The sequence below is a fragment of the Coloeus monedula genome, assembly GCF_965178545.1.
Source record: "Coloeus monedula genome assembly, chromosome: 39".
Lineage (NCBI taxonomy): Eukaryota > Metazoa > Chordata > Aves > Passeriformes > Corvidae > Coloeus > Coloeus monedula.
Window position 1 is genome coordinate 765,645 of NC_138819.1, and position 19,033 is coordinate 784,677.

The following is a 19,033-nucleotide window of genomic DNA, read 5'->3' on the forward strand; positions in this document are numbered from 1 at the left end:
GCTCTCGCGGGGGGGGGGGGGGGAGATGGGGAGGGAATGAGGGCTACCGGGTGCTGTCGCGATACAGAAAATATCGTGACGCTCGCGGGGGCGGGGGGGGGGGAGGTTGAGTCTCGCTCTATCGCGACAGAGCGGCGCGGAACCTGCCGGCGGGCGTCGCGCGCGGCAGCGTTTCCATGGCGACGTTGGGGGCGTGGCCAGCAGCCCCATGGCGGCTCCTCATTGGCCGCGGGTTTGCCCCGCCCCTTTGCCGCCCGCCCGGCCGCCAGGGGGCGCCGCAGGAGGAGCGGGGGCGCGCGCGGGGGATGGAGCTGCGCGGGGGGCCCGGTGAGGTGGGGGGGGGGTCCTGAGGGGAAAATGGGGGTCCTGAGGGAAAAGTGGGGTCTGAGGGGGGTCCTGAGGGGAAAATGGGGTCCTGAGGGGAAAACGGGGGTCCTGAGGGGAAAATGGGGTCCGAGGGGGGTCCTGAGGGGAAAACGGGGGTCCTGAGGGGAAAATGGGGGTCCTGAGGGGAAAATGGGGTCCGAGGGGGGTCCTGAGGGGAAAACGGGGGTCCTGAGGGGAAAATGGGGTTCGAGGGGGGGTCCTGAGGGGAAAACGGGGGTCCTGAGGGGAAAATGGGGGTCCTGAGGGGAAAATGGGGTCCGAGGGGGGTCCTGAGGGGAAAACGGGAATCCTGAGGGGAAAATGGGGGTCCTGAGGGGAAAATGGGGTCCGAGGGGGATCCTGAGGGGAAAACGGGGGTCCTGAGGGGAAAATGGGGTTCGAGGGGGGGTCCTGAGGGGAAAACGGGGGTCCTGAGGGGAAAATGGGGGTCCTGAGGGGAAAATGGGGTCCGAGGGGGGTCCTGAGGGGAAAACGGGGGTCCTGAGGGGAAAATGGGGGTCCTGAGAGGAAAACGGGGGTCCTGAGGGGAAAATGGGGGTCCTGAGGGGAAAAGGGGGTCCGAGGGGGATCCTGAGGGGAAAATGGGGTCTGAGGGGGGTCCTGAGGGGAAAATGGGGCTCCTGAGGAGAAAGTGGGGTCTGAGGGGGGTCCTGAGGGGAAAGTGGGGTCTGAGGGGGGTCCGGAGGGGAGAGTGGGGGGTCCCCCGAGGAGGGGTCCTGAGGGTTGGAGGCGTGCTGAGGTTTTGGGGATCCTGAGGGAAAAATGGGTGTTCTGGGGGAAAAACTGAGGGGAAAACGGGGGTCCCTCAGGAGGGGGAGCGTGAGGTGAAAATGGGGGTCCCATATTGGGAGAGGGTCCTGGGAGGGGCTCGGGGGGCACTGGGGAGGGGGAGTGTGAGGGGAAAATGGGGGTCCCGCATTGGGGAAGGGTCGTGAGGGGCGAGCGGCAGTTCCCAGACCAGGAGCAATGGGGAGGGTGAGGGGAAGGAGGGGAATTTGGGGGGCCCGGGGCTGGGGGGTGCCTTGAGGGGGGGGTCGTGAGGGGGGACACAACTGAGGGGTCCTGAGGGGTGATTCCCAGTCCGGGAAGGGGTTCCAGGGATGCCGGGGGGACTCCCGACGGGAAACTGGAGTCCTGAGGATTGAGGGGGGGGGCGGGGGAAGAATTCGGGGGTCCCTGAGAGGAAATTAAAGTTGGGGGGCGGGGAATTCTCGAGCTGGGGGGGACACGGAGTCCCTGGGGGGGGGACAAGGGGAGCTGTGGTGCTGCGACCCCCCCGTAACACCCAAATCTCCCCCCCTCCCGCCCTCCAGATCCCGTCAGGAGAAGAAAAAAGCGCAAAAAGGACAAAAAACCAAAACCACCCCCAAGGTGAGGGGGGATCAGCGGGGCCATGACACCCCCATGCCCCTTATCCAGAGTGGGGAGGGGACCCACGAGCAGAGCCCCCTTTTGGGGGAGGGGGGGGGGCACATTCCGGGCCTCCCCTCCCCCTCCAGGGCTATTTTTAGCCCCGTGGGGCCAGGGGGCCTTGAGGTCATTTCTATTTTGGGGGGGTGATGGCCCAGAATGCCCCGCACCCAGTCCGGGGGGGCCTCTGGGACCTGCCAGCGCTCCCCTGGCACCATTCCCGGCTCCTCTGTCCCCGTGGGACCACCCTGGGACCCCCCCCAGCATGGGGGAGACCCCCGAAGGGACCAGGTATGGGGGGTGGGGCAGAGAGGAGACCCCAAAGGGACCGGATTTTGGGGAGGGGGGGCAAATACGGGGTCCGCTGGGATCTGGGGCTTGGTGGCCCGGCCACGGGGGGGATCCCAGCCTGTGTGTCCATCCCCCCCCAGGACCCCCAGCCCCCCCGGAGAGGTGTCCCCAGACCCCCCCCCGCCGCTGCCATCGCTGTCTGAGGCGCTGCTGGGCTCCGACGAGGGGGAGCAGGAGGACCCCCGCGATTACTGCAAAGGTGGGGACACCCCGCTGCTTTTGGGAGTATCGGGGGGGATCCCCGAGCCCCAGGGTGACAATTGCCCCCCGCCCGTGCCCCCCTCCCCAGGGGGGTATTACCCGGTTCGGATCGGGGACCTTTTCCACGGGCGCTACCACGTGGTTCGCAAGCTGGGCTGGGGACACTTCTCCACCGTGTGGCTCTGCTGGGACCTCCGGTGAGTGCGGGGACACCCGGGGGGGCTCCTGGGGGATCGGAGGGGGGCTCCCCTGGAATTCTGGGGGGGCCTCCCTTGGCTTTTGGCTGCCCCGGGCAGGAGGAAACGTTTTGTGGCGCTGAAGGTGGTGAAAAGTGCCCCCCAATACACCGAGACGGCCCTGGATGAGATCAAGCTGCTGAAATGTGTGAGTGCCCCCGGCGCCCCCAAACCGGGGACCCCCAAATTCACCCCCATAACCCCCACCCCGTGCCCTCCCTCCAGGTCCGGGATTCCGACCCCAGTGACCCCAAACGTGAGAACATCGTGCAGCTCATCGATGACTTCAAGATTTCGGGGGTCAATGGTGTCCGTATCCTTTTGGGGGCGGCTATGGGGGGGGGTACCCCGAGTTCCGTGCACCTTGGGGGGGGTCCCAGGGGTCTGGGGGCTCCTTAGCTGCACCCCCTGCCCCAGATGTTTGCATGGTGCTGGAGGTGCTGGGGTACCAACTCCTGCGCTGGATCATCAAATCCAACTACCAGGGGCTGCCCCTGCCCTGCGTCAAGAGCATCGTCAGGCAGGTGAGGGGGGGTCCTGTGTGCCCCCCAACCCCCCCCCGGCTCCCTGCGACCCCAAAATGTCCTGTCCAGAGTCTTCTGAATACCCCACAGCCACCACCCCACGGGAACCTGATGTGTTCCTTCTAAAGCTCCCCGTGGGAACCCCAAACAGCCCCCAGATCCCCCCCCGATCCATATGGGAACCCCAAACAGCTCCCAAATCCCCCAAATTTCCTTGTGGTCCCCCCCCAGATCCTCACATTCCCTCTTCAAACACCCCCAGCCCCCCAACATCCTCCCAGGGCTTGATTTTGGGGGGGGGGGATTCTGCTCACCCCACCCCTGGGGGTGCCCCCCTTGCTTTGGGGTGTCCCTCCCCGATTTGGGGTGCCTCTCCCCGATTTGGGGACCCCCTATTGCAGGTGCTGGAGGGCCTGGATTACCTGCACACCAAGTGCAAGATTATCCACACCGACATCAAGCCCGAGAACGTCCTGCTCTGCGTCCAAGAGCCCTTCCTGAGGCACCTGGCGGCCGAGGCCGCGCGCTGGGCACGGGGGGACGGCCCCCCCAGGAGCGCAGGTACCCCCAAAACCCAACCCCGGGGTGCAGGGACCCCTAAAATCCAACCTCGGGGTGCAGGGATCCCCAAAAATCTATCCTAGGGTGCAGAGACCCCCTGACATTCCTGAGGCACCTGGCAGCCTAGGCGCAGGGGGATGGGCCTCCCCCCACAGCACAGGTACCCCAAAAATTCACCCCTCCGGTGCAGGGACCCCAAAAAATCTATGCTGGGGTGTAGGTAACCCCCAAAATCCACCCCACAGCACAGGTAGCCCCAGGAGTGCAGGTAACCCCCAAAATTCACCCCTGGGGTACATGGACCTCCAGGGGTGCAGGTGACCCCCAAAATCCACCCCAGGGGTGCAGGTACCTCCTGATCCCCCAAAAGCACAGGTGCCCCCGATCGTCCCCGCTGGGGTCTGGGGGTCCCCCTGGAATTCAGGTACCCCCCGATTTCCCCACACCTGGGCTGGGGGGGGGCCGTGCTGAGCCCTGAGCCCCCCCTGCCTGTCCTGTCTGTCCACAGTGAGCTCGGCACCCCAGGAGGAGCCTGTGAGTGACCGGGGGGGCATCGCACGGGGTGTGCTCACCTGGGGGGGTGTGTGTGTGTCCTCACACCTGGGTGTGCTCACCTGGGTGTGTGTGTGCTCACCTGGGTGTGTGTGTGTGTGTCCTCACACCTGGGTGTGCTCACCTGGGTGTGCTCACCTGGGGAGGTGTGTGTGGGTGTGCTCTCATACCTGTGTGTGTGCTCACCTATATGTGTGTGTGCTCTCACACCTGTATGCTCACCTGGGTGTGTGTGTGCTCATCTGGATGTGTGTGCCCTCGTACCTGTGTGTTCTCACCTGTGCATGCTCCTTTGTCATTGCACACCTGTGTGTGTGTGCGCTCACCTGTGCATGCTCATCTGTGTGTGCACACCTGTCCTTGCACACCTGTGTGTGCTCACCTGTGCGCTCTCGCGTGTTTTCCACACTTGTCTTTGCCACCCCAAATCGACGATCCCCCAATCCTGGCACCCACCCAAATCAAGGATCCCTGATCCCAGGACCCCCCAAAATCGAGGAAACCCCCCCAGAATCCCTCCTTCCCCCCCCAGGAGCGCCTGTCCCGGGCCCAGCGGCGGCGGCGCCGGCGGCGGCAGCGGCGACAGCGGCACCTCCTGGCCCAGCGCCTGCGAGACCTGGAGCAGCTCCGCGACACCGGGGGGGGGCCAGGGACCCCCAGTGACCCCGGTCAGTGCGAGGGGAGGGACATTGGGGGGTCCTGGGGACCCTGGTCAGTGCCAGGGGGGACCTGGGGGGATGTCAAGGGGGTCCCGGGGCTCAGGGAGGAGGAGGGGGGACCCCAGAGAGGGGAATTTTGTGACATCTGGTGAGGGGGAGAGGTGGATTGGGGTCCTGGGAGGGGGTCCTGAGGTGGGTTGGAGTCCCCAGGGTGGGGTTGGGGGTCCTGGGAGGGGTCCTGAGGTGGGTTGGAGTCCCCAGGGTGGGGTTGGGAGTCATGGGTAGGGAGGACCCCAAAGAACGACTTGGGGAGACCCCGGGGAAGGTTTGGGGACGCAGCCGGGTGGGGTTGGGGGTCCCTGGTAGCTGCTTTTGGGAGTCGCGTGGGGGTTGGGGGGATTCCCCCTTTAACCGGCACAAGGGGTCCAGAAATGGGGGGGGGGGGAGTGGAAGGGGGGAGTTAAGGGACACCTGGGAGCTTTTGGGGTAAATTTGGGGGGTCTCAGGGTCTCTTTGTTCCTGCAGAAGCCCCCCCGGACCCCCTGGAGGAGCTTGGGGGGAGCCCCCCGAGCGGGGCCTCGTCCTCGGGGGTGCACACGCTGCCGGCGGGGGGGTCCAGCGACGGATTTTCGGGGGGGTCCTGCGCCTCCAGGGGGGGAACGGGACCCCCCCGGCGCCCCCCCAGCCCCAGCTCAGCCTCTGACTCCCTGTTCACCCCCACCTCCAGCTCCCTCATTTCGGGGGGCTCCGAGGGGCTCCCCACACCCCTCGGTCAGCAGGGGGGGGGCACCAGGGGAGGTTGGGGGACGATTTGGGGTGGATTTGGGGGCAATTTGGGGGTTGGAGGGGTCTAGAGGGGCACTTTGGGGTCCAGAGGGGCAATTGGGGGTGGATTTGGGGAGCAATTTGGGGTTGGGGATGTCTGGAGGGGGAATTGGGGGGTGTTCAGGGTTGGGGGGGGTCTGCAGGGGCAATTTGGGAGGGGGGGAGGATTTGGGGGGTCTATTGGGGCTGTGAAGGCAATGGGGGCTGTGGGGTGGGGCTGTGGGGGGCAGGGGGGAACCCGAGTGTCCCCCCAACGTCCCCATTGTCCCCTCCCAGGTGAGGGGGGGCTGCCGGGGGGGCAGGAGAACCCCCTGGACCCCCGCTCTGCCCCCCGGCTGCGCATCAAGATCGCGGATCTGGGCAACGGCTGCTGGGTGGTGAGGGGGGGCTGGGAGGCACTGGGAGGGACTGGGGGGCACTGGGGGCAAGGTTTTGGGGGTCGGGTTGATTTTGGGGTGGTTCTGGTGCAGGTTTGGACAGATTGGGAGGTAGAGGGGTGGGTTTGGGGGGGGGTTGGGGGGGTCTGGGGGTGTGGTGGGAGGTTGGGGGGGGGGGGTTGAGGGCTTTAGGGGGTCTGGGGGTGTGAGGAAAGTTCCAGGGGGGCTTGGGGGGTATTGTGGGGATTTGAGGGTGTTCAGGGGGGTTGTGGGGGTGTGGGGGTGCCCCACCCGGGGCAAGGGGTGACCCCCTGTGTCCCCCCCCCCCCCAGCACAAACACTTCACCGAGGACATCCAGACCCGCCAGTACCGGGCCCTGGAGGTGCTGCTGGGGGCGGGGTACGGCCCCCCCGCCGACATCTGGAGCACGGCCTGCATGGTGAGGGGGGGCTCCCCATGGTGAGGGGGGGCTCCCCATGGTGAGGGAGGGGCTCCCCATGGTGAGGGGGGGCTCCCCATGGTGAAGGGGGGGCTCCCCATGGTGAGGGGGGGGCTCCCCATGGTGAGGGGGGGCTCCCCATGGTGAGGGAGGGGCTCCCCATGGTGAAGGGGGGGCTCCCCACGGTGAGGGAGGGGCTCCCCATGGTGAGGGGGGGGCTCCCCATGGTGAGGGAGGGGCTCCCCATGGTGAGGGGGGGCTGCCCCACCCCCCAGGGCCCCCCAAAGGCCGCTGTCCCCGCAGGCGTTCGAGCTGGCCACCGGCGATTACCTGTTCGAGCCGCACTCGGGGGAGGAGTACAGCCGGGACGAGGGTGGGTGTGGCCGGGGCGTGGCCTCGGGGGTGGGAAGGGGCGTGGCCTCAAAGGGAGGGGCTTCAGCAGCAACAAGGCGGAGCCGGGGGCGTGGCCTCTGACAGCCGATAGCAATGGTTGTGGCCAAGGGGGCGTGGCCTCTGACAGCCAATAGCAATGGTTGTGGCCAAGGGGGCGTGGCCTCTGACAGCCGATAGCAATGGTTGTGGCCAAGGGGGCGTGGTCTCTGACAGCCAATAGCAATTGTTGTGGCCAAGGGGGCGTGGTCTCTGACAGCCAATAGCAATTGTTGTGGCCAAGGGGGCGTGGCCTCTTCCAAGGGTGGGGTCCCAACAAGTGGGCGTGGTCTGCATGTAGGGGCGTGGCCAAAAGTGGGTGGTGGCCGCTGCAGGGGTGTGGCCACTGGCAGCCAATGGGACTGGGGGATTGCCAAGGGGTCGTGGTTTATTTCCCAAGGGGGCGTGGCCAATGACACCATCCCGTGTGGGCGTGGCCACATCGATGTCCCCGTGTGGCGGTGGGGGGCAGGTAAGGGGTGGGCGTGGCTAAAAGGGGCGTGTCCTGCACAGACCACATCGCCCACGTGATCGAGCTGCTGGGCGAGATCCCCCGGCACGTGGCCCTGGGTGGGCGCTACTCCCGCGAGTTCTTCAACAGGAAAGGTGAGGGCGTGGCCAGAGCGGGGTGTGGTCGGTGGGCGTGGCCAGAGCGGGGTGTGGTCGGTGGGTGTGGCCAGAGCTGGGTGTGGTCAGTGGGTGTGGCCAGAGCTGGGCATGGCCAGGTGGGGGGTCTGAGAGTGGTGGGATGAAGGGGCTGGGTGTGGCACTATGGGTGTGGCAGGGGTGGGGTCCTGCAGGTGGGGATTGAGGCGGGGTTATGCAAATGAGGGGTGGGTGTGGTGCCACACCCAAAAGAGGCGTGGCCACATGGAAGAGAGCAGGGCTATGGGATGGGGCGTGTCCTGACCACACCCAGTGGGCGTGGCCCGCCAACCCTTCCCCCACCCACCCTGGGATTGGGGGGGCGTGTCCTTCCCTGACCCCTCCCCCTGAGCGAGGGCTGTGTGTGACCCACGGAGGGCGTGTCCCGCGCCGGCCCCGCCCCTGACCCCGCCCCTCCCCAGGTGAGCTGCGGCACATCCGGCACCTGCGGCCCTGGGGGCTGCGGGCGGTGCTGCAGGAGAAGTACGAGTGGCCCCGGGGGCCGGCGGCCGCCTTCGCCCGCTTCCTGCGGCCCATGCTGGCCTTCGAGCCCGCCCGCAGGGCCACGGCCCGCCAGTGCCTGCAGCACCCCTGGCTCCGCCCCTAGCCCCGCCCCCGACCGCAATAAACCAGGGGCACAGGGGGATCATGGTGCTCCTGGGGTTTTTATTGGGGGTCTTGGGAGGCCTCAAAGTCCTGGGAGGGTCCTGGGGGGTCTTTTGGGGTCTTGGGAGTGTCCTGGAAATGTGTTGGGGTCCTACAAGTCTGTTGGTGGTCCTGAGGGTGCATCGTGGTCCTGGGAGTGTCCTGGAAGTGTGTTGGGGGTCCCAAGGGTGCATCGTGGTCCTGGGGGTGTCCTAGAAGTGTTTTGGGGTCCTGGGAGTGTCCTGGAAGTGTGTTGGGGTCGTAGGAGTGTTCTGGGAGTCTTCTGGGGTTCTGGGAGTGTCCTGGAAGTGTGTTGGGGTCGTAGGAGTGTTCTGGGAGTCTTTTGGGGTTCTGGGAGTGTCCTGGAAGTGTGTGGGGGTCCTGCAAGTCTGTTGGTGGTCCTGAGGGTGCATCGTGGTCCTGGGGGTGTCCTGGAAGTGTTTTAGGGTCCCAAGTGCTTGTTTGTGGTCCTGGGGGTGTTTTAGGGTCCTGGGGGTGCGTTGTGGTCCTAGAAGGGCTCCCAGAACTGTGCTGTGGTCCTGCAGGGGGAGGTCCTGGAGGTGTTTTGGGGTCCTGTGGGGGGTCCTGGGAGGATTTGGGGTGGTCCTACAAGGGGTGGAGCAGTGCCCTGGAGTGTTTCGTGGTTTTGGAGGAGTCCTGGGGGGTCCTGGAAGAGTCCCAGGGGTATTTTGGGGTCCTGGGAGTGTCCTGGAGGGTGTCAGGGTCCCAGGGGGTTCCCTCAGGGTCCGAGTGTCCAGCTCAGGCGCGGGGCAGGTGGGAGATGATGCTCTGGACAGCGCCCGAGGTCGTGCCCTGGCCCCCGATGTCCGGCGTGTGCGTCTGCGGGAGGGCGGAGCCAGGGCAGGGCGGGGCTGGTGGCCACGCCCACATGTCCGGGGCCACGCCCATCGGGGCAGGTGGGGGCGGGGCTTACCCGAGGGTCGTCCAGCGAGGCCAGCACGGCCTGGCGGATGGTGGAGGCGTGGCTGTGCAGCCTGGGGGCGGGGCAAGCACGGGCCACGCCCACATCAGCGAGCCACGCCCAGCCCAGCTGCTGTGGGAACCCCCCAGGTGAGCACCTGGAGGCCCCGCCCTGCCCTGCCCACCTGGATCAGGCTCCGCCCCCTCGCCAGCCCCTCCCACTGAGGAAGCCACGCCCCCTTTTAACCCCACCCCTCACCCAGCCCCTCCCAGGTGTTCCCCACTCTGCCCCGCCCTCCCAGGTGTGCCCCGCCCTCCCAGGTGTGCCCCGCCCCCCTGCCCCGCCCCTCCCAGGTGTGCCCCGCCCTCCCAGGTGTGCCCCGCCCCCCAGGTGTGCCCCGGCCCCGCCCACCGCAGGTGGTCCAGCATCATGCAGGCCGCCAGCAGCGCGGCCGTGGGGTTGGCGATGTTGCGGTTGGCGATGCTCTTCCCGGTGTTCCGGGTGGCCTGGGGGGGACACGGCCCCTCAGGACCCCCCCCAGGCTGCTCCCAGTCCCCCCCAGTGCTCCCAGTACCCCACGAGACCCCCCCAGCCCCTTCCCAGAACTGTGGAATCCCCCAGCCCCTCCTGTTACCAGCAGCTGCAGTTCCACCAGTAATGTCCCAGCGCCCTCCCAGTACTCCCAGTGTCCCCCCAGCCCCACCCGTAATGTCCCAGTATCCTCCCAGTGCTCCCAGTGTCCCCCCAGCCCCATCAGTAACATCCCAGTACCTTCCCAGTCCTCCCAGTGTCCCCCCAGTCCCACCAGTAACGTCCCAGTATCCTCCCAGTGCTCCCAGTGTGCCCCCAGCCCCACCAGTAACATCCCAGTACCCTCCCAGTGCTCCCAGTGTCCCCCCAGTAACATCCCAGTGCCCTCCCAGTGCTCCTAGTGTCCCCCCAGCCCCATCAGTAACATCCCAGTACCCTCCCAGTGCTCCCAGTGTCCCCTCAGTCCCACCAGTAACATCCCAGTGCCCTCCCAGTGCTCCCAATGTCCTCCCCAGCCCCACCAGTAACGTCCCAGTGCCCTCCCAGTGCCTGTCTGGACTCCCCCAGGACTCCCCAGGACCCTCTCAATGAGCCCCCCCCAGTGCTCCCAGTGCCCCCCAAAACCCCAACCCCACCCAAAGCTGGTGACCCCCGGGCCCCCAGTACCACTTGCAACCCCCTCCTCCAGCCCTCCCAGTGCTCCCAGTGCTCCCAGTGCCCCTCTGAACTCCCCCAAAACCCCCCCCAGACCCATGATCTCCCACATGGCATAGTCATGCCCAGCAATAGCTGCCAGGACCAAGACCAGGCTCCTCCACCAGCCCTCCCAGTCCCCCCCCAGTGCTCCCAGTGCCCCTCTGGACTCCCCCAAAACCACCCCAGCCTCACACACGGCGTGGCTGACGCTGGGAACGAGCCCAGCTCCCCTCACCAGTGCTCCCAGTGACCCCGTGCTGGCCGTCCCCATGTCCTAAACCCCCCCTGGACCCTCCCAGGACCCCCCCAGGACCCTCCCAGGACCCCCCCAGACCCACGGTCTCGAACACGGCGTAGTCGTGGCCGTAGTTGGCGCCGGGCACGAGGCCGGGCCCCCCCACGAGCCCGGCGCAGACGTTGTTGACGATGTTCCCGTAGAGGTTGGGCATCACCATCACGTCAAACTGCTGCGGCCGCGACACCAGCTGGGCACCGGGGGGCGTTACTGGGGTTACTGGGAGCACTGGGAGCCCCGGGGGGAGGTCAGGGAGGGGGGGGGGGCACACCTGCATGGTGGTGTTGTCCACGATCATGCTGCGGAACGTGATCTCGGGGTACTCGGCCGCCACTTCCTGGCAGCACTGCAGGAACAGCCCGTCCCCCAGCTTCCTGCGGGTGACAGCCCCGGGAAAGCCGGGATAGCACCCAAAAAAATCTGGGATAGCCCTGGGATCACCCCCCCAAAAAATCCGGGATAGCCCCAGGATCGCCAACCAAAAAAGCCGGGATAGCCCCGGGATTCCCCCAGAAAAAGCCAAGATAGCCCTGGGATCACCCCCAAAAAAATCCAGGATAGCCCCGGGATCGCCCCCAGAAGAATCTGGGATAGCCCCAGGATCGCCCCCAAAAGAATCTGGGATAGCCCCAGGATTCCCCCCAAAAAAATCCGGGATAGCCCCGGGATCGCCCCCAAAAAAATCCAGGATAGCCCCAGGATCGCCCCCAAAAGAATCTGGGATAGCCCTGGGATCACCCCCAAAAAATCCAGGATAACCCCTGGGATCCCAGCCCCCCCCCGGAAAATCCAGGATATCCCTGGGAGCCCCCCCAGCCCATCCCCCAATTTCCTGTGGGGTTTGGGGGTGGGTTCAGTGGGATTGACCCCCCCGAAACACCCGGGATACCCCTGGGACCCCCCCCAACCTCCCCAGGCCTCCCAAAACACCTCTGGGACACCCCAACACCCTCCCTCAGAACCCTCAGCCCCCTCCCAAACCCCCCTCAAGACCCCCAGGACCCCCAAAAGCCCCCCAGGAACCCTCAAAACACCTCCAGAACCCCCCCGGGACCCCTAAAACAACCCCAGCTCCCCTCCACGACCCCCGGCACTACCTCAGGACCCCACCAAATCTCCCCCAAGACCCCCCAGCACCCCCCAAAACCCAAGAAAACCCCTCCCTCGCCATCCTATGGGCTGTGCCAAAGGCAGCACCTCCCCTCAGATACCCCAAAGACCCCCCCAAAACCCCCCCCAAGGACCCCTGGGACACCTCCAGCCTCCCCCCAGCACCCCGACCACCCCCAGCCCCTCCACCAAGACACCTAAAACGCCCCAAGAACCCCCTGAAACACCCCCAGAACGCCTCTGAACCCCTCTGGGACCCCCCCAGGACCCCCCTGGGAGCCCCCAGCCCCCCGTACATGATGTTGGCCTTGTGCACGGCGGTGACGCTGCGCCGGGCGGCGGCGCGGGCCAGCCCGAAGGCGTAGTGGGCGATGCGGCGCGAGCGGCCGGCCGTGATGATCTTGAGGCTCTCCACCACCCCTGCCACGCTCTGCGGGGGCACGCGGGCGTGGCACGGGCGTGGCATGGGCGGGGCAGGGGCGGAGTGGGGTGGGGAGGGGGCGTGGCCTCAGCCCTGGGCGTGGCATCACCCTTGGGTGTGGCAGCGGCGTGGCCTCAGCCCTGGCTCTGTGACCACCCTTGGGTGTGGCAGGGGTGTGGCCTCAGCACTGGGCGTGGCCACCCCCAGCCAATGGAGCTGCAGTATGAATAGGGGGGAGTGGCCTCCTCCAAGGGTGTGGCCTTGTGGGGGTGGAGCCCAGGCAGGGGTGTGGCCACCGGCAGCCAATGGGGTGAGGTTAGGGGAAAGGGGGTGTGGCTTCCTCAAAGGGCGTGGCCAGCAGTTTGCTGCAATGACTGGGAGTGAGCATGGCCTGGATTTGGGGGTGTGGCCACTGCCGGCCAATAGGGCGGCGTTATGACAAAGGGGGCGGGGCCCAGCGCTGGGGGTGTGGCCAGTGCTAGCACAGGGGGTGGAGCCAAGCTCAAGGGGGTGTGGCCAATGCAGGACCCACCTGGGGGTGGGCGTGTCCCTTTCACCTGGGGGGGCGTGGCCCACACAGGGTCCCCAGAGGAATAACCTGAGTGGGCATGGTGGGGCGTGGCCCAAGTGTTGGCCACGCCCCTCCTCCCCCCCCCCAGTGATTTCTGGGGGAATTTGGGGGGTTTTTGGGGGAGTTTCTGTGCCCACCTCGTGCTCCAGGGAGCTGTACTCGCCCTCGGTGTTCTCCCTGACGATGAGGATGTCGATGTCCCGGTGCCGCGTCTCCACCCCGGGCAGGCTCTGGCAGTGGATCACGTTGGCGTAGAGATCCAAGCTGGTCCTGTTCCCGCCCAAAAAGATGCAAATCCACCCCCAAAAAGATGCAAATCCACCCCCAAAACTTCTCCCAATCCTCCTCCCAGTGCTCCCAGTGCCCCACCCCAGCGCCCACCTGATGAGGTTGTTCCGGGATTTGTGGCTGGGGGGGAGGTTGTGGTTGGTCTCAATGTTCCCTGAAAGGGAGAAAAACGGGATCAGAGAAGGATTTGGGGGATTTTGTGGAGATTTTGGGGCCTTTGAGGGATTTTGGGGGGAATCCCTGACCCTTGAGGGCCACGCCGTTGCGCCGGATGGCCGTGATGGCGTTCTGGACGTCGTCCTCGGGTGCCTCCGAGTTCACCCGAACTTCCTCAAAGTCCACAGGGACGCAGGCGTGCCTGGAGGGGCAGCAGGTCATGGATGTCACCCCATGAGTGACCCCAAATCCTCCTCATCCCCAAAAACCCCAAAATCCCCCCGATCCTGCACCCCAAAAACTCTCCAATCCCCCTTTGCTGCTGCTGCCACCCCATGAGTGACCCCAAATCCACCTCAACCCCAAAAACCCCAAAATCCTGCAAAACCCCCCCAAAACCTCATCCCGCACCCCAAAAACTCTCAAATCCCCCCCTTTGCTGCTGCCCCGTGAGTGACCCCAAAAACCCCAAATCCCCCCGACCCTGCACCCCAAAAACCCCCAAATCCCCCCAAGCCCCACCTCCCACAAATCCCTCACTCCCCCAACCCCCACACCCCAAAAACCCCCAACCCCCCCAACCCTGCACCCCAAAAACCCTCAAAGCCTCCAAACCCCGGACCCCCGAGTCCTGCTGACCCCAAAAACCCCCTCACCCCGCACCCCAAAATCCACCCCCCCACATGTCCCCCCCCACCCTCAGGGGGGCGGGGGTCCCCAAAAAGGGTGGGGGGTCCCCACCTGAAGACCTCCTTGACGTGCAGCATCAGCTCGGGGCCGATGCCGTCGCCCGGGATCAGCGTCACCGTGTGGCGTCCCCCGTACTTGGCGGGGGGGGGCTGTGGGGACACCGGGGGGGGGGGAGTTGGGGGTCAGCATTGGGGGTCCCCACCCCCCCAAAGCCCCTCCTTCTGTCCCCCCACCCCCCTCCTTCCCCCATCTTCCCAATCCCGGCATCCCCCAACCCCCCAGCATCGAGCCCCATTCAACCCCCCCCCTCCACCCCCCACCCAGCGATTTTTGGGGACCCCCCCACCCCCCCCGGTGTTTCTGGGACTGCCCCCCAGGTGGTTTTTGGGGTCTCCCTCAGTGATTTTTGGGGCTTCCCCGGTGCTTTTTGGACTCTCTCCGGGATTTTTTGGGCCCCCCTTCCGCTGGTTTTTGGGACTCTCTGATGCTTTTTCGGGCCCCCCCGATGGTTTTTGGGCCCCCCCCCCGTGTTTTCAAGCCCCCCCCCCCCGATGATTTTGGGGTACTCACGATGCTGCGTTGCTGTGGGGGGAGGAAATGGGGCCGTTAGTGACAGGCAAAGCTGAGGGGGGGGTCAGGACCCCCCCCAAATCCCCCTCAAGCAAGCCCCAAACCCCCACCCAGGAGCCCCCCCCGTCCCAAAATGTGGCACTCGGAGCCACCCCCAGTTAAGGGGGGCAGGGGAGGTGCCCCCAAAGCCCCCCAAGAGAGGGAAAAAGGGGTTGGGGACCCCCCCAGCGCAGGTCAGGGGGTCCCTGTGAGCCCCCCTCAGGTGTTGGAGGGGTTTTGGGGGGGAGGGGGCACTCACGGGGGGGAGGTGGAGCCGTTCGGCATCGTGGGAAATCCCGGCCTGGGGAATCCACACCTGGAAGGGGAGGGGTCTCATGGGTGAGGGGGGGTCCCCTGACCCCCACAGAGCCCCCCAAACAACCCAGCCCCCCCGCGCCCCCCAAGAGACACAGAACCGCCCCTCCCGAAAGGACCCAGCCCCTTCCAGGGACCCCCGACCCTTCCCCAAGGACCCTCCCCCACCTCCCCCAAGGGTCTCAGGTGCTTCCCCCCCCTCCAAAGATCCCAAACCCCCCTCCCCAAAACAGCGCAGGAGCACCCCCAGGACCCCCCATGATCCAGGACCTCTCCCCAAATGCCTCCTTAATGCAAAAACCGTAATTAAGCGTACCTAATTAAGGTCCACATTGACCTCGGGGGTCATTCGAGGGCATTTCCCACCCGGGACGCGCCCCCGGCCCCCCCATTTTGCGACCCCCGACCCCCAGCAAATATCAGCCAATCACAGCGCCAAGCGCAGCCCGGTCCCGCCCACCCGCCGAGGCCCAGCCAATCAGCACTCGCGAGCCGGGGCCACATCCCCTCAGGAGCCAATCAGAGCCCGGTCCGCCGCTTTCGAGCCCCTCCCCACACCGTGGGGGCGCCCGCCCCGCGTCGGAGCGAGCACCAGCCGGTCACGCGCCGCCGGTGCGGCGGGAACCGGCGGGAACAGGGGAGAACCGGCGGAAACCGGCGTGGGTGGGGTCCCCGGTGTGGCGGACTGGGCTTTGATTGGTCACTCACCGCGTGCGGCCGCAGCGCGGCCCGCAACAGGCGCCGTCGCGCCGCCGTCAATGCCGCCGCCATGATGCTCCCCCCCCCGGCGACGCGAGCTCTCGCGAGATCTCGGCGCCGCCCACGCGAGGAGATAGGGCGATGGGTTTGAAACCTCGCGAGAGTTCCCGCCCCGCCCCGCGCCGCTCTCCCGCCCTCACGCCGCGGCGGCCATTTTGTGCCTGGGAGTGGCGGCAGAGCGAGGCCTCGCGGCGCGGGGCGGGAAAGGCGGTGCCGCCTAAGCCGTTTTGTACCGGAGCGGCGACATCCCAGCGCGGAGACCTTTCCCCAGCCGCGCTTCACTTTGAGGGAGAATAAAACACCCCACAACTGATAAGGGGGGGTGGGGAGGGAGAACCGCAGCCACCGCCCCACAGCTGTCGCTATGGCAACGCCGAGACCGGTGCATGCGCCGTGCGCGGGCCCGCCTCTCGTGACTCCGCCTCCGGCGCCACAAGAGGCACGGCCGCCATTTTACCCGCGGGGCCGCTGCGCATGCGCGGCGTTGCCCCGCCCCTCATCGCCTTGGCCCCGCCCTCATCTCCCCTTGGCCCCGCCCCGCCGCCTCCACCGCGGGCCACGTCGCTCGCAGGCCGGGCGGTGCGCTGGCTCCCCATTGGTCGGCGACCGCGCGGGGTTCCCGCCTCCAATTTCTGATTGGTCTCCCGGCGCCGGGTGGCGGCGCTGATTGGCTGCTGGTCGCGGGGGCGGGGCCGGAGGGCGGGTGCGCGCGGCCGATCATGGCGGGTGCCGGGGCGCTCCCGCTGCTGCTGCTGCTGCTGGCGGCGTCCGGGGCCGCGGGTACGGGGGAAAGGGGGGGTCCTGTGAGGAGGAACGGGGTCTTATGGAGGGGCCCCGCGGCCGGTGAGGGCTGTGAGGGGTCTCGGAGTCCGTGAGGACCGAGGGGGTCCTCTGGGGGTGGCGGGGGTCGGGGCCCGTGAGGGGCCCACGGGGTCTGTGAGGGCCGGAGGGGACCGGGGGTCCCTTGAGGGGGGTCCCGGGGCCGGTGAGGTCCGTGGGGGGACCCCAGGGGAGCTGGGGGACCATTGGGGATCCCCTGGGAGTGCGGGGTCCAGGGGCATTGGGGTCCATTTGCGGCTCCGGTGGGTTTTGGGGGTACAATTTGGGAGGCCCGGTGAGGGGAGGTCCCTGGGGATGTTTCGGGGGGCTCAGCTGAGCGCGGCGATGTTTTAAGGGGGAGCTTCGGAGCCACCTCGGGACATCGGGGCCCCATTGCGGGGCCCGGGGGTCTCTTGGGGGTCAGTCCCGAGTCCCTGCGGGTGCTGAGGGGGGGTCCCTGCCGCCCCCTCCCCAGGCGAGCCGTGCCCCGAGCCCACCATCGCCCCCTCCTATTACACCACCTCGGACGCCGTCATCGCCTCCGAGAGCGTCTTCGTGGTGGAGATTTCCCTGGTCTGCAAAAACGGCGCCCAGGTGCGACCCCCGCGGGGTGGGGAGGGGGAGGGGGGCGTGTGAGGGACCCCCAGACCCCTCCCGGCCCCCGCTGAGCGCCCCCTCCCCTGCAGAACGTGGCTCTTTACGCCGATGTGAACGGGAAGCAGTTCCCGGTGACCCGCGGGCAGGACGTGGGCAGGTACCAGGTGAGCCTGGGGGGCTCAGGTGGGGCTGGGGGGGGGGTCCCTGGCAGGGTCTGATGGGGTTGAGCTGGGGGGTGGATTCCGGGAGGGGTTTCTGGGCAGCTCAGGTGGGTGGGGGGACCCAGGGAGGGGCTGGGGGAGTTGGTTTGGGGGTTCAGGTGAGCGTGGGGGGGGATTCAGGTGAGTGGGGGGATTCTGGGTGGGCTCAGGTGGGTGGGGAGGGTTCTGAGGGGTTCAGGTGAGTGCGGCGGGGTTGATTTGGGGGCTCAGGTGGGTGTGGGTGGTTGTTTGGGGGGGCTTAGGTGGGTGGGGGGACCCAGGGAGGGGCTGGGGGAGTTTTTTTGGGGGTTCAGGTGAGCGTGGGGGGGAAGATTTGGGGGGGGGGATTCTGGTGAGTGGGGGGTTCCTGGGAGGGTTTGAGGGGGCTCAGGTGGGTGGGGGGTTCTGAGGAGAGTTTTGGGCAGCTCCGGGGGTCTCAGGTGAGTTTGGGGTGGGGTCCCGGTGGTCCCAACCCCCCCTTTGTCCCCCCTTCCCCCCCCAGGTGTCGTGGAGCCTGGAGCACCGCCAGGCCCAGTCGGGCACCTACGAGGTGAAGTTCTTTGATGAGGAATCCTACAGCGCCCTGCGCAAGGTGGGGACCCCCCCCCAAATTTTGGGAGGCTCTCAGGACCCCCCCTGAACCCCCCCAAATCCTCCCTGACCCCTCCTGCCCCCCCCCAGGCCCAGCGGAACAACGAGGACGTGTCCCGGATCCGGCCCCTCTTCACCGTCAACGTCGACCACCGGGTGGGTTTGGGGGGATTTTTGGGGGGTCCCCGCGAATTTGGGGGCGTTTTGGGGGGTCCCCACCTCGAGTTTGGGGGGAGGTGGAGGGGCCATGTGGGGTTTTGGGGGGAAATTGGGGGGATTTGGCGGTGTTGGAAGGTCCTGGGCTGGGCGTGGTGGCTCTGAGGGGCGACTTTGGGGTATCATGGTTGATTTGGGGGGGGGAGGGGGATTTTTGGGGTGTCCCCGAGGTTTTTAGGGACGGTGCTGCTGCGGTTTTGGGGTTGTCCCAGATTTTGAGGGTAGCCTGGCTGTTTTTAGGGGTGTGCCACAAGAACTTTGGGGTTCCTCAGGGATTTTAGGGGACGAGCCAGGAATTTCGGGGTGCCACCCTGAGATTTTGGGGTGTCCTGTAGCTCTCAAGGGCGTCCCACCAGGATTTTGGGGGAATCCCGGGACTCTAAGAAGCCAAACAGAGCTTTTGGGGTGTCCCAGGCCATTTCTGGGGGTGTCACACCAGGATTTCGGGCTGTCCCAGGGCTTTGAAAAGCAGAGCTGCCATTTTTTGGGGTCTCCTTTTTTGGGGTACCCCACTAAAATTTTGGGACCCTGCAACAATTCAATGACCCAGCACCGAGATATCGGGGGCTGCATTTCGGGGAGCTCCAGAGCCTTGTGGGTTTGGGGGGATTTGGGGTGGGGCTCTGTGGGAGTGGGGGGGATCCGGGGGATTTTGGGGTGCTCCGGTGACCCCCAAATTTTCCCCCAGGGCGCCTGGAACGGGCCCTGGGTGTCCACGGAGGTGGTGGCAGCGGCCATCGGGCTCGTGGTTTATTACCTGGCCTTCAGCACCAAGAGCAGCATCCAGGCCTAAAAAACCCCCAAAAACCCCCAAAAACCACCCCAAAAACGACCCCCCCAGGGGGTCCTCAGCTCCTCAGGGGGTGGGACACCCCTAAAATTCCCACACCCCCCCCCCCCATCCCAAATTTGCGGGGTGGGGGGAGGAGCGCCCTGAGAGGGAACGGAGCCGCTCAGGGGTGACCCCCCCCCAAATTGGGGGAGGGGGGGAGGGGGAGGAGTGAG

At 66.7% G+C, this 19,033-nt stretch overlaps 2 protein-coding genes across 3 annotated transcripts; one reads left to right on the forward strand and one right to left on the reverse strand.

Moving 5' to 3' along the window:
* Positions 1–257: 257 nt before the first annotated feature.
* On the forward strand, positions 258–18,925 carry LOC309584301 (SRSF protein kinase 3-like). 2 transcript variants are annotated; one of them, XM_082300258.1, is made up of 20 exons: positions 258–327; positions 1,701–1,758; positions 2,229–2,347; positions 2,438–2,546; positions 2,646–2,733; positions 2,811–2,898; positions 3,003–3,109; positions 3,511–3,670; positions 4,179–4,204; positions 4,755–4,890; positions 5,407–5,652; positions 5,983–6,083; positions 6,416–6,523; positions 6,827–6,896; positions 7,466–7,558; positions 16,900–17,018; positions 17,111–17,185; positions 17,724–17,813; positions 17,903–17,968; positions 18,717–18,925. In XM_082300258.1, the coding sequence occupies exons 1-20, from the start codon at positions 306–308 to the stop codon at positions 18,819–18,821; spliced, it is 1,986 nt and encodes a 661-aa protein (XP_082156384.1). In that variant the 5' UTR covers positions 258–305; the 3' UTR covers positions 18,822–18,925. The 2 variants fall into 2 exon arrangements, with proteins under 2 accessions (XP_082156384.1, XP_082156385.1); XM_082300259.1 differs by lacking the exons at positions 16,900–17,018; positions 17,111–17,185; positions 17,724–17,813; positions 17,903–17,968; positions 18,717–18,925 and adding an exon at positions 8,020–8,246.
* Positions 8,244–14,091, reverse strand: IDH3G (isocitrate dehydrogenase (NAD(+)) 3 non-catalytic subunit gamma). The gene is made up of 10 exons (XM_082300260.1): positions 13,974–14,091; positions 13,322–13,434; positions 13,170–13,230; positions 12,926–13,058; positions 12,093–12,226; positions 10,958–11,060; positions 10,730–10,876; positions 9,576–9,670; positions 9,177–9,237; positions 8,244–9,082 (listed from the first exon to the last, which is right to left on the reverse strand). The coding sequence occupies exons 1-10, from the start codon at positions 13,997–13,999 to the stop codon at positions 9,002–9,004; spliced, it is 954 nt and encodes a 317-aa protein (XP_082156386.1). The 5' UTR covers positions 14,000–14,091; the 3' UTR covers positions 8,244–9,001.
* Positions 18,926–19,033: the final 108 nt, after the last annotated feature.

Coding starts and splice junctions, on each gene's coding strand:
- LOC309584301 (XM_082300258.1), top strand. CDS start 306: ATGGAGCTGCGCGGGGGGCCCG. Junction 1,759..2,228: donor AAACCAAAACCACCCCCAAG/GTGAGGGGGGAT, acceptor ATCCCCCCCCAG/GACCCCCAGCCCCCCCGGAG. Junction 17,186..17,723: donor AGGACGTGGGCAGGTACCAG/GTGAGCCTGGGG, acceptor TTCCCCCCCCAG/GTGTCGTGGAGCCTGGAGCA.
- IDH3G (XM_082300260.1), bottom strand. CDS start 13,999: ATGCTGCACGTCAAGGAGGTCTTCAG. Junction 13,059..13,169: donor TCCCGGAACAACCTCATCAG/GTGGGCGCTGGG, acceptor GGGCGGGAACAG/GACCAGCTTGGATCTCTACG. Junction 9,671..10,729: donor ACTACGCCGTGTTCGAGACC/GTGGGTCTGGGG, acceptor TGTCCCCCCCAG/GCCACCCGGAACACCGGGAA.